This window comes from Hemicordylus capensis, chromosome 5 (assembly GCF_027244095.1).
Source record: "Hemicordylus capensis ecotype Gifberg chromosome 5, rHemCap1.1.pri, whole genome shotgun sequence".
In the NCBI taxonomy this organism is placed as follows: Eukaryota; Metazoa; Chordata; class Lepidosauria; order Squamata; family Cordylidae; genus Hemicordylus; species Hemicordylus capensis.
The window spans coordinates 224,596,819-224,610,981 of NC_069661.1; the positions used below are offsets into that span (position 1 = coordinate 224,596,819).

Genomic DNA, 14,163 nt, shown 5'->3' on the forward strand with positions numbered 1-14,163 from the left:
TGGTTCTGATGTTTGATATTAATGCTATTTCCAAATGTTGTCAATTTGGTATGGAAAATATAATCAGAAGAACTGAGTACTATTGCTCTAGATTTTCCAAATAGACACGCCCCCACGCCCCCCAAAAGACTATATGGAGTACTCCTGTCTAGTCTCAACTATCCTAGGTTGACTACAGCTTCAGTGTTTCTTTCAGCCTAACTAATCCAAGGAAATTTCTCAAAATACATGATGTCTTCCTTTAAACACACACACACACACACACACACACCCCTTAAATTTTAGTAGGGAACTGTTGGATAACATGGTTATATCTCTGAGGGCCTCAGAACGCACACCCATTTTGGGCAACATTTGCCGCAAGAATGGCCGTAGTCAGCCCTTGTGCTACCTTGAGGTGGACTGAAATTTGCTTTTCTTCTAAGCACTATCTAGAATTAGGCACTAAGCACTAACTAGAATTAACAATGAAGTTACAAACACAACAGCTACCTTGGCAGAGCAACCTAGGGGATAGGGATGTGAACAAACCAGTTTGGAGGCCCTTTTACGGACCCCCCATCCGGTTCGAAAGTCCGGCGGTTCGACAGCGAGGAGTTACCTTTAAGGAGCAGGGAGGGTGCTCTAACAGCCACCCCCCCCCCGGGTTCCCCATGCTGGCACTGTCCTTAAAAACGGTTCCACAGAGTCTTGCTGCCCTGGTGTACCGGAAGTACTCGTTGAGTATGCACACTGAGTACTTCCAGTCTGACGTGCACCAGGGCGGCAAGGAGGTACGCTGCCGCCCCATGGGAACATTTTTAAGGACAGCGTCGATGGAGGAAACGTGGCGGGGGGGAGAGCACCATCTCTGCTCCTTAAAGGTGACCCCCCACCATCAAAATGGCCGTCGCCGTTTCTGTGCACATCCCTACTAGGGGCAAGATATAATAATCATGATCCAGAGTTATGCTTGCAAAGGTTTTCTTTTTCTTGAGCATGAACAAGAAGTGTACTCCTGGGGTGCCATTCATCTGATAGGTAGTAATCTCTGTGTGTACATACCTTGCAAGGCATGTTGTTCCACTATATTTGGAATTTAAGAAATGAACAAGGCACCTAGCCCCTCCTTCTTAAAAACAGACCAATTTATTACAGCTGATATATAAAAATGAGAGAAATCTTTTCTCAGCCTGAACAAATGTTAAAATACTATGCAGTTATTGACAGCAGATATGTGGTAATTTTTCAGCATATATACTAAATAAACCTTTAAAGCCCTGAACAGCTTGGGACCCCCCCAGTAGTTTTAGGATCTCTTCCCCCCTCCCGCCGAACCTGCCCAGCTTTTAAGATTCTCTTAAAGGCTCTTCTTCCAAATACCCCCACCTTTGGAAGCGAGGCAGACAGTGACCCAAGACAGGGCCTTTTTAGTTGTGGCACCTCAGCTTTGGAATATTCACCCTATGAGGTTTTTCTGGCATCAACCTTTTCAGTTTCAAATGCAGACTTCCATTTGTCCAGGTGTTTTAGATGTGAACTCTTTATTATATATTTATCTAGCTGATGCTTATTGCCTGCTACTACTGTTTTAGTTTTATATTGTCTTCATCTGTAGCTACTCTGGGAGGTGTTTTTAACCTGAAGAACAGGGCATACTGTATTTACCTGAATCCAGGACTAGTTTTCCCCCAAGTTTTTTGATATTAGAAATTGGGAGGTTGTCTTAAATTTAGTCCTGTTCCTTTTGAGTAAATGCAGGTATAAACTGTATACTTTTGGGGGTCATCAATATTTGGGGGGTCATCTTAAATTCAGAGTCATCTTTGATTTGGGTAAATATGGGTAAATTTCTTAAATAAACACATTTTAAAAATTAGCAAGCATCAAACCAGCAGCTCTATACATTTGAAAGCTACATGAGAAGCTAGGGAAAAGGTTAAACTATTGCCTTCAAGTTTTCATTCATCCTGCATACTACTGCCCCAGTATTATTATGACATACATCAAATAAACCAAGATTGGATTATAATCTTCAATATCTCCAAAGGAAGGGTTTAGTTTAAGGGAAGAGAGAATCCTCTAGGTTATTTCAAAATACCCTATATTTGATATCAATTGCCAATAAATCTCCTAGGAATTTTCCTTCATTTTTATGGCCAGGATCCAACTGCCCTGCCTGTTACAGCATTTCTAAGCACGCAAAGGGGCTTCTCCCAGTTCCACTCCTATTGCAATCCTGCATACAGCATTAGAGAATGCTCTGGGACACCCCAAGGATGATAGCAGCTTGCTCTGTAGTGCACTCCCTGCAAAGCTGTGCTGCACAGACAGAAATTAATGAAGTAATGATGTCATTCTGTGATTTGACACACACACACACAGAGAGAGAGAGAGAGAGAGAGAGAGAGAGAGAGAGAGAGAGAGAGATTTGTTTTTAAAAGACATGCAATTGATGATTCCAGAGGATGCACAAGGGCACATGATGCTACTGCATCACTGTTAAAGCTATACAAGGTCTCAGCCTCGTCAGAGCTTATATGGGGGAGCCCACCTGGGAACCTCAAGTAAGCTGCACTCAGAGCTTCTTGAAGGAAGTGCGGGATACAAGTTAATAATAATAATAATAATAATAATAATACATGTGAGAGCCCTTGCAATCACCATAAGCATAGCTAGCTATTACCTAAAATCATCTTTAGGTTACAACAATCCCACAAGACAGCTAGTGACAGCTTTGGCATCTTAATTCACCAGGTGTGTCTACTTATTGGAAGATTTACCCATTCCCTTCAGTCTAATTACTGCAGAGTCTAATGGTGGCATTTTCTGAGGCAGTGCAGGTATGTAAATGATCAGAATGAGGCAGTGCTGAGTAACAGGTCCTTTCTTCTCAGTAGGGAGCTAAAATGCTGTCTCAATAATCCCAAGCTCTTGACAGCCCAGGAAGTGACTAAATGGACTTGAACATGGATCTCCCAGAGGACAATGCAAAGACAGTTAGTGGCAGCAGGGGGTGGGCAGAGACAACGATTGGGAGGGCTTTCTTTTTTTAAGGGAAAAGCAAGTCATATTTGATGCAATGCATCACCACGCAGACAGATTCAAGGCAGCCAGTTCACAGGGCGTTTGCAAAATGTATATTATACAAATATTCCCAAGGTTAATCAGTAGCAAATCAAGGAGGAGATTAACTTTCCTACAACTACTGGTCATACAGGCTCAGCTGCAAGAAAACTCCAGCCATTTTTTTTTTTGCAAAAATTCAACAAACAAGTAGAAATCCTTTGTACATAAAATTTAAAGAGAGAGGGAGAAATAAAGAGAGATCATGTAATATGCCAACATTTAAAATGCACTTTTATCTCCCGGCTTATTCTTCAGAGTCAGGTGCTTTGTAATAGCACACAGAAACAAAGCCTTTTCTTTATTATTACCAAAGATATTCAGCAGCTTTTGTGTTCCCAGCGTCAGCAGTAACGTCAGAGGATTGTATCCAAGGAGCTAAATGTGCAAGACCCAGGGTCAAAGCAGCTGAATACACCAACCTCAGAAAACACAGACAATGAATTGCAAATGACACTGAAAACAAAACGAGAAAAAAAGACCTTCACACAGAAAACTACAAAAGAACTCTACAGATACTGAATTGGCTTTCTGTACACACTGATCCTGCTTAACTGTGTGTGGTAACTAACCAAACCTTCTGAGGCTAATAGTCATAAAATAGAGTCCCCTGAAGAAGGAGGAAAAAGCAAAGAAAGAAGTGTCCTTAAAATAAAAAGGGAAAATATATCCTGATTAAAGTTTCAAATATATTGTCTGTAACACACTGAACGGCAAAGAAGTTTGCCACACAGAAGTTTATTTTTAAATATTATTTCTGCCAGGAAATAACAAAAGAAGGAATATTATTCAGTTTTAGAAGGTATTCAGGATCCAGACAGAGGGAAGGGAGGGATCCTTTAAGGTCATACAATTTCCAGGATGGTACGCAAATGAGGTTTTGAGCCACAGTTAATATTTTAATACAATTCACTGGCAACTTTCCTGAGCAAGCTTCATGAAAATGAATGGAGATGGTAGGAACACAATCCACTTATATTTGTTGCAGCTGAAACTCCTCAGGGAAAATTGCTGCGATTGTGCCTCCCAGGGATAGGGAGGCATTTAATCATGATATAAAATAAAGATTTGCAGGGGGAAGTGAATGAGCTGCCTTAGCACTTAAAAAAACAACAACCACAATTTAAAGCTATACAATAAAGTCAATGTGGTAAAGCCAAGAAGGGATAATTAATTTTTTTGTTTTTTATTTTAAGTGAGTTGATTTAAAAACAACAACACAGGTACCTGATGATCTAAAGATTAACATGTGCGCATGATATACACAAGGATTGCCTCTATTCATTTCAACAGAAAGAGCAGATCTGTGTTCTGCTCAGGAGCTGGGCAAGGAAGTGGGCATTAAAGGGGGGAAAAATAAACACTGCTGGATTGAGACAAAAGGTCTTTTACAGAATGTCACAACTTATTCATATGTTGATTTATAGAGTGCACACTATGAGCTATTATGCTTTTTCATTGAAATTTAGATTGTGTTGGGAACCCAGAGCACTAATATAGGTGCATTAGCAGTAAGTACGTACATATTGGTGGAGGTTTAGTCAATCAGAACAAAAGGTGGCACACACACACATTTGCAACATGGGATAGAATCCTTAACTGACATTCAGTATAATATTAAAATTTGCTATACATTAGAAAATTATAATTCACTAGCAATTTGATTACTAGGCATCTTTACTTAGGAGCAAGACCCAGTGAGCTCCATCCAACTGGACTTATTTTCTAGTAAGTGTGATTAGCATTGCAGTCTTACTCCATTAAGAAAATACTAATCATTCATCAGTCTCAGAATTTCCAGTTTTTTCCAGGCAAGGGGGAAGGCATTATAACTATGTTTCTATACTAAGGGGGGGACACACACACACACACACACACACACCCTAGATCTTCTTGTCATGTAATTAGTAATTAATATTGAAAAATACAGCATTTTTACTGTATTCTCTTCTCCATGTTCTTCGTCAGACTTTGTGTTAATTTCCTCCCAACTTCTCTTTAAAAATAAAGAGATTGGAGAAAACTGCAGGTAAAATGACACGGCATTCAGTGCTAATTCTATAACAATTCTGAAAAAGTGGGAACTGTCAAACAAGCATCTAATTAGCACATTTACATCTTCTGCACCGTTGAATACAGAATCTAACTAAATTTTACATTCCAATGGGAAAAAGTGAGCCAATTCAATTCTGAAACATGGCTTAAACTAATATAACACTAAACAGTCCGAATGTTATGGCAATCACCCAGCTCTGAGGCACAGAAGTCTTACCCATGGCTTGCTTCCCCATAGCACACTGGTAAGTGTTTCTTGGAGACTGGTTATGGTGTGGGTATGGAATCAGACCAGCACATACGCCAAGAAGGGTGAAAGGTTCAATCTCCAAGTGCGTTGTCTCTCTTAAAAAGAAAAACATTAACACTATTTAGGTAGGGTAGCTGTATGTAATCAGATCTGTTAAAGCTCACTAGCCACATGTTTACACACTAGAAGGATCGCATACCTTAATAAAGGGGATAATGGAAAAGGAACACAGGTTGGATTCAGACATCATGTGAAACCATGATTGTTTTGTGGTTTGTTTGTATGACTGAACAAACGGTGCCAGTCAACAAACCATGGTTTATTTCAGGCAGTCAAAACATTATCTGAATCCAAGGTCTGAAGTTGGGTTTGTTTGTCCTAAACGGCAATCGTGGTTTAATTTTTGGTATGTTTCAATAGCTCCACCTGCATGGGGCTCTTGCATAGAGAGAAGCAAGCCTAGATCATGGTAGTCAAGGAGAAGCAGTAGGATTTGAACAAACCACTGCCATGGCAAAACAAATGAAGATTGGGTGATAATCGTAAACTGTGGTCCCAATCCATGAATCTTAAACCTGAGATTTAAATAAACCATACTTCCAAAAGATGTCTGAACCTGCCCATGAGTGTACAGTGTTCAAGAGACAAGTACTATGACAATTCAAAGACACGTATTATAAATTGCATTAGAAAGGGAATGGTAATTCACAGACAAGTATTATAAGTTTACTTCAATAGTGGAAACAAGCAAAGGAATGTGCTGATTGCACCAATGAAGTGAATGAGGAAGCACACGTTCAAAAGCTCCATGAGCGCATATGCATATATCTGGAATTTTGAAACTACACAGTTCCCATTAGACACATCAAAGAAAGATAAGATCAAAAAGGGCTCTTAAAAATCTCTAAGAAGAGTAAGTATAAAAAACCTTTATTATGTCCTAAAGTTATGCAAGGATATATGTATGCATGCATCATTCCCTATTTTCTTACTCATATAAGCTACTCCTATGGGAAATTTCTTCCTGTGCCAATACAAACATTACAGCACAAACTTCATGATGCAAAACACTTACTTGCTGATTGTATGTTCATACAGTGCAATGCTGCAATCATTTTCTTCATTCACATCCAAATATTCAACTAGACTTTCATGTAAAAAGTCTTCAAAAGTCCTTAAGACAAAATATGACTTTCAAAACAATGTATCAATCCACACTTAATGTGTTAAATATATGTATAAAGGGTAAACAACCAAATTGTGTAAACAATGAACTGCATCATTATTTATTTCAGGTAAATTATTCTGAAAACCATCTCCGGTACTAGTGCAGCACAAGAAAGGAATTTTGATTAGTCCTACACATATATAGTTTCCTTAGAATTACTTTTCTGTGGCTGTCATTGGCAAGTCTGCACAAAGGTACAGACTAACAACAGAAGGCAGATCTGGCCATGGTTACCATGTCTTAGTCACGACATGGCTGGATTACTGCAATGCACTTTACGTGGGGCTGCCCTTGAAAAATATTTGGAAACTTCAGTTGGTGCAGAATGCGACTGCCAGGGTTATCTCTGGAACTGCTTGCTCGGAGCATATTACACCTATTTTGAAAGCTATACTGGCTGCCAAGTTGTTTCCAGATCCAAGCTGGTTATTACCTGCACTGCAAGATATTCCCCTCAGGGGATGAAGCTGCTCTGGGAAGAGCAGAACGTTTCAAGTTCCCTCCCTGGCTTCTCCAAGATAGGGCTGAGAGAGATTCCTGCCTGCAACCTTGGAGAAGCCACTGCTGGTCTGTGAAGACAATACTGAGCTAGATAGACCAGTGGTCTGACTCAGTATATGGCAGTTTCCTATGTTCCTATGTACCTTTAAAACCCTAAACGGTTTGGGCCCTGAATACCTGAAGAACTTCCGCCTCCCAAGGGTTTCTGTCCATCCAAGGAGGACGTCAGAGGGGCCTTTGCTCCATGTGCCGACATTGAGAGAAGTGGAATTGTTGTTGCCCCCGGGCTCTGGAATGCTCTCCCAGTGAATGTCTGCTCTTTGGCATCTGTGGCTGCGTTTAAAAAACAACTAAATATATTTTTATTTGTTCAGGCTTTTACCCCTTAGGAGCTGCCAGGTCTCTCAGCTCTCCTGCTTCTGACTTTTTAATGGTGTTTTCTTTCCTTTTCTTGGTGTTTTATAGGGTTTTTACTGTTTAACTGATTTTAAGGTTTGAAATGTGATTTTTATGGACTTTTATTATATTTTAATGTTTGTAAACCACCTTGGGATGCCTTATGAAAGGCAATATAAAAATTGAACAATAAAAATAACAAATGATGAGATTTGAAGTAGCTGCCTAGTTTAAGATATACATCTCAGAATTTTAACAATGGTAATGCAGACCAAGTGTATTTCAATGATCCTTTACAAAACAGGTTTTGGGTCCCCAGATGATGCTGGACCACAACTCCCATCATCCCAGTTACAATGGCCTTTGAGATTATGAGAGTTGTCATCCAACAATATCTTGGGACCCAAGGCTGGGAACCCCAACTTTACAGAATGACATGAGTTCTCAGTGGAGAGTCATGAATCCCTGCTAACTTGAATCCCTGCTAACTTAAAACCCCTGCTAACTTGGCAAAGAGGCACCTCTTAACGTGGTGATTATCTTTATTTAGCAGGGGAAGAGTAACTGGCCCTATGTACCCCCAGCACAGTACCTCCAGTGACTGTTGCTGGTGTCTATCTTATGTTTCTTTTTAGACTGTGAGGCCTTAGGGGACAGGATTCCATCTTATTTGTTTGTTATTTCTATGTGTAAACTGCCCTGAGCCATTTTTGGAAGGGCGGAATAGAAATCAAATAAATAAAATAATAAATAATGAATAATGAATCGGAGAGAAGCTGTCAAGAATACATCATATCACTAGGGATGTGCATGGAACTGGCTGGACCGGTTCAGTTCAAGTCTGGACCAGATTCAAACCTGACCAGGCCAGTTTGGTTTGGCACCCCCTCGAACCCCACCTCCCGGCTCAGTTCGGGCTGGAGGGAGCATGTTTACAGACCATTTTTCTTTTAAAAACTTTTTTTTACCTTATTCCCCCTCAGGGGAGTTCCTGGAGGTGGAGGCGGCTGGGGTGGTCCGCGGAGGTTTCCTCTCCCCCCACAGGCCTCCATTATGCCCTCCTCTGGCCCATTCTTCCAGCTCTTTGGCCAGTTTTCGGCCTTCACCCGGCGGCCATTTTGGAGATCGTGTTCCTGCACACTTGGCCTCTGCGTGGCCCGGGGCATAATGGAGGCCGGCGGGGGGGAGGGGGGACCTCCGCGGATCCCCCCGCTGCCTCCAGGAACTCCTCCAAGGGGGAATACGGTGATTTTTTTTAAAAATAAGAATTGTCTGCGTACCCCCCGAACATTTGGGGGTGTTTGGTCCGGGGTTGGACCGAATAGAGGGTGGTAAGGTCCGACCCCAAACGGTCAAACTGAACAGGTTCGATGTCGAACCACACCAATGCAGCCTTTCCTTCCAAGTGTGTGGACATGGAACATATTGCTTGCAGTATCTGTTGTGGGGAGGGTTTTATGAATGTTACCAGATCATTACCAGATCATCTATTACAGATAAGCAACCTGTTTATCTGGTTCATGATCCTGTAACATCCATAAAAACTACTACTACTTCTACAATATTTATATACCACTTGTCAACCAAAGTTCTCAAAGCGGTTTACATAGAAAAATAAATAATACATCAAGAAGATGGTCCCCGTCTCCAAAGGGCTCACAATCTAAAAAGAAACATAAGGCAGATACGAGCAACAGCCACTGAACGGAAGCTGTGCTGGGGCTGTATAGGGCCAGTTGCTCTCACCCTGCTAAATATAAAGACAGTGTTTGAAAGATGCTTCTTTGCTTAGTTAGCAGGGGTTAAAAAATCGGTGACTCACGAGTTACATCACTTCTGGAGGTGAGAGCATACAGCTACTGCAAAACTCACTTGAGTACCCCCCCCCCAAAATTAGCTGCCACTACTGAGTGAGCAGAGGTCCACCACTGAGTGCTTTACAAATGTCTCTTCTGAAGCCTACGAAGCAGCCATGCAAATATCCTTGAACTTAATTCCTGACAAGTGTGCTGCCAAGGATGCATACGCCCTTGTAGAGTGGGCTTTTACTGCTTTAGGCGGATCTACCTTCTGTATCTTGTAGGCCAGGTAGATAGCCTCCACTAACCAATGAGAGATCCTTTACTTAGAGACTGGATTTCCTCCATCTTTCAGTTTATAAGTAACTAACAGCCGTTTGGTTAGGGGTGTGCACGGAACCGCGGAACTGCAGTCCGGGACTGGGGTGGGGGGGTCCCCTTAAGGGCGGGGAGGGTTTACTTACCCCTCCTGCCGCTTTCCTCCCTCCGGCGCCCGTATTTCTTTGAGTAATTGGGGCGGCAGGATACCTCCCTGCTGCCCCTTCTCTGGCGCTTTGGCAATTCTTTTAGTAATGGGGCGGCAGGATACCTCCCTGCCGCCCCTTCCCCCGCTTGGCGTGCAGTGCTGTGCAAAAGGCTTTAAGAAGCCTTTTGTACACCCGTGCGCACACGTATTTCCTTGAGTAAATGGAGCAGCCGGATATCTCCCTGCCGCCCCTTCTCCCGCTTTGCTGCAACAGCCTTTTGCAGCAAAGCGGGAGAAGGGGCGGCAGGGAGATATCCTGCCGTTCCGTTTACTCAAGGAAATACATGCGTGTGCGCGTGCACAAACACAAAAGGCTTCTTAAAGCCTTTTGCACAGCACTGCACGCCAAGCGGGGGAAGGGGCGGCAGGGAGGTATTCTGCTGCCCCAATTACTCAAAGAAATACGGGCGCCAGAGGGGGGAAAGTGGCGGGAGGGGTAAGTAAACCCTCCCCACCCTTAAGGGGACCCCCCACCCCGAACCACCCGAATCCGAACCGTGCATGTCCGGACCAGTCCGGAGGCCTGTAGAATGGCCTCCGGATCGGTCTGGGCACATCACTATGTTTGAACTTCCTAATTGCAGACGTCCTCCGCAAACAGAACAGAAGGGCATGTTGCATATCTAGGCTATGCATCACTCTGTCTAGTGGGGATTTAGGATTGCGGGAAAAGGCAGGTAGAACAATATCTTGATTCATGTGGAAGTCAGAAACGATCTTTGTCCTGAATTCGCATCACAATCGCATCACTACTTTGTCATCGTGAAACTTTGTGTACAGCTCATCAATACGCAAAGTGGTGAGCTCGCTTACTCTTTTCGCCATGGTAATGGTAATAAAGAACACTGTAACCATTTTAAGTTTACCCATTGCCATGGGTTCAAATGGCCCTTCTGTTAGAGCTGATAAGACCAGAGAGAGGCTCCATCTACCCATGGGCCTCCGAATTGGTAGGTACAGATTATTCACTCCCTTTAAGAACTTCTAATATTGGGAAGACTGAACACAGTTGTCCCATCACACCCTCCATGGAAGGAGGAAATGGCAGCCAAATGTACCCTCAGAGAGATATTTGCCAGGCCATTTGACTTTAAGGTCGTGAAGTAACATAAGATGATAAGAAGAAGATAATAACCCTATGGAGGTATCCTTGGCCTTAAAGCTGTGTGACTTAGCATAGACTCTGAAACGTTTCCATTTCATACTGTAGCTTTTTCTCGTGGACATCTTTTTATTGTTTAGCAAAATGTTGTCTAGAAGTTTATCTGCCGTGCCATTAGCCTTAGCGTTTGCAAATTTGGATGTAGCAGACATCCATGTTCCTGGGTGAGCAGATCCATTGTTTGCCTTAACCGTACATGTACCCCTGCTGATAGTCTGAGTACGTGATGAAACTAAGGTTGCCTTGGCCACCACAGGGTGATCAGTATGCCCTTTGATCGTCTTCCTAGACCTGCTCTTGAGCAGTATTGACTGTACTTGGCATTGCTTTTTGTCGCAAAAAAGGTCTAGTGTGGGTTGTCCCCAGAACAGGAACAGGCCTTTTAAGCAGCTTGTGTTTACCTCCCACTCATGTTGTAGAAGGAGTACTTGAGATCTGCTCAAGGCATCCACCAGGGTATTGTTTATCCCTTCCAAGTCTGACATTTGAGCCCCCCATCCTGTCAGAGAGGCATCTTCATTATGCAAACTTTTGGTATCGGAGTGTAGCATGTCCCAGCAGGCACAGGTTTAGGTGCTGCTTTCAGTGACAAGGCTTTTCCAGATTTAAAACCTTTGATACTTCTGATGAAGATGCTTGCGAAACGGACTATCACCTAGGAAGTCTGTCAAGGTTCCAGTTTCCACTTTCAAGATTCCTGTGCCAAGCCTCTCAGTTCAAGGTTTTTGTGCAGAGCGCAGCACCTTGCATTCATGAGGATTGATTTTCCGCACATCAGCACCATTAACATCACTGTTAATCACCAGCATTTCAGTGACTGTTGTCAGCATCATATTGTGGAGCTTGTTTCAGCCCTTATTATTGAATTTATTTGCTGTTGTAACATGGGTGCCTGTGGGAATTTGTCATTATATGTACAGTTTGGCTCTATCCTGCTTTGCGCCTCTGTATTTATTGCCTTTCTCATTGTTCACGGGTTCTGTAGATGAAGGTTCTGGCTGTCCATATTCGGGTGGAACGCCGCCAAGTACCACTGTTGTAATTTCCTCATGCATAATCTGGCATAACAGATCGTGGCTGTGCAAGAGGCCATCAGATGCATTAATACTTGAATTATCTTTGTACTGGACTTAACTGCATTGCTAGAACCAACTTCTGTATCCTTCGAAAACCGTCTTCTGGCAGGAAGGCTCTCTGCTGAACCATATCCAGAACTGCACCTATGTGATGTAGTCTTTTGACGGACACCAAATGCAACTTATTCCAATTGATTTGGATGCTCAACCTTTCCAGAAGAGCTGTCACACAATTTATCTGGGAAAGTAACTCTTATCTTGTTTTCGCTGTCAGAAGCCAGTCGTCTAGATAGGGATAAATTGTCACACTCTGTGTGTGTAAATGTGCCACCACCACAGCTATGCATTTGGTAAATACTCTGGTTGCTGTCACCAAACCAAATGGTAGCACATTGTACTGGAAAATGTTGATGCCCACTGTGAACGTCAGATACTTTGTGACTTTCCTGTATACCAATTTGAAAATATGTTTCCTTTAGGTCCAGTGCTGCAACCCATTCCTCCCCGTGTAGAAGAGGTAGGATAGCTTGCAACATAGCTTAGGCCCTGAGTATTTAAGAGAGCATCTTCTTCGTTATGAGCCCCACCGCCCTTTGAGGTCATCTGAAGAGGTCCGTCTCCAGTTGCCACCAACTTGTTTGATGGCTACACAGAGACGGGCCTTCTTGGTTGCTGCTCTGAGATTGTGGAATGCGCTCCCTGCTGGGATACGAACCTCCCCATCTCTGGCAATTTTAAAAAACCTTCTGAAAACACATCTTTTCAACCAAGCTTCTCAGCTTTTTAAAACTTGTTTTTAAATTGTTCTGATTATTTAATTGTTGTTTTATGATGTTTTTAATTGTTAATTGTTGTTTTATGCTGTTTTATAATTTTTGTTTTAATTATTAATTGATTTTAATGGTGTTTTAATGTAAGCTGCCCTGAGCCTTTTGAAAGTTTTAATGATAAACAAACAAACAAACAAACAATAACGTAAACATCCGGAATTTTCTCACACTGACATACAGATTCAGCCATCTCAGGTCCATTATAGGGCAAATGCCCCCATCCCGTTTGAGAATTTGAAAGTATCGGGAATAAAACCTCCCCATGTCTGCTTGCCCACTGTACTGGAGAGATTACACCTTTCTCTAGCAGTGACTCCACTTTCTTCATCAATGCCATTGCTGCTGGTGTGAACCTCACGCCCATATAGACTGGCAACGTCTTGAACTTGATGGCATAACCGGTTGGACTATACAAAGTATAGTCCATGCTTGAGCATGACTTGCCACTCTAATGTTGTAACCAACATTGATGTTTGATGTTATGGTTGGAGATATCACTAGTGTTATTTGACATCACTGCTGTCAGGGAAGAGGGTGTTGTCTCTCCCATTGGTTGTTGTACATGTGAACTAACTAGGCAATCAAAGATGTTGTTTAGACTGCTGGGGAGCCTTACTACAAGCCCCTTGGTTGCTCTTATTCTTTTATAAGTATGGCTTCTTATTGTACTTTTAGAAAGGTTTCCAGAATTCTCTCGTCATATTGGTGGTATCCACCTTGTTTATGACCATATAGTTGATACCTGGATGACGTAAAGGATGACGCCATGGACATAAAAGTCTTTGCTGTATATTTAGATTGTTTCCACTTTTCCATTGTCATATCAGTGTCGTTGCAGAACAGACCCTTGCCATCAAAAGGCAAAGCCTCTATCTTGTCTTTCATGTCTTGTTACAAGGTTGTAGAATGTAACCAGGCATGTCACCTTAGTAGGACTGCTGTTGCCAAAGAATGAGATTCAGTTTCCACTAAGTGCTTTACATTACTTAGTTGCTGTCTCGTCGCCAAAGTTGTCTTAGCAAATATGTTAGCAAACCTTTTCTGGAATTCCTCTGGTGTTAAATCATCCTTTTCCTGAAGGAGAGAGTCCCATAAGGAATGTGTGTATTTAGATAGGCAGGCCATATAGTTGGCGATCTTAATGCCTAGACATGCATTCGCATATGCCAACACATCCAACTTTCTCCCCTCCTTATCTTCTGGAGTGGTATGACATCGCAACCCTTTAGCAGTAA

The 14,163-nt window shown here is 42.4% G+C and overlaps 1 protein-coding gene across 2 annotated transcripts in view; it reads right to left on the bottom strand.

Moving 5' to 3' along the window:
• Window positions 1–14,163, bottom strand: part of POLR3B (RNA polymerase III subunit B) — a 107,580-nt gene that overhangs the window by 36,051 nt on the left and 57,366 nt on the right. For both annotated transcript variants that reach the window (XM_053256143.1, XM_053256144.1), the window contains exons 18-19: window positions 6,486–6,584; window positions 5,378–5,505 (exon numbers count right to left, since the gene is read on the bottom strand). In XM_053256143.1, coding sequence (XP_053112118.1) covers window positions 5,378–5,505; window positions 6,486–6,584 — 227 coding nt within the window. The remainder of the gene's footprint in view (window positions 1–5,377; window positions 5,506–6,485; window positions 6,585–14,163) is intronic.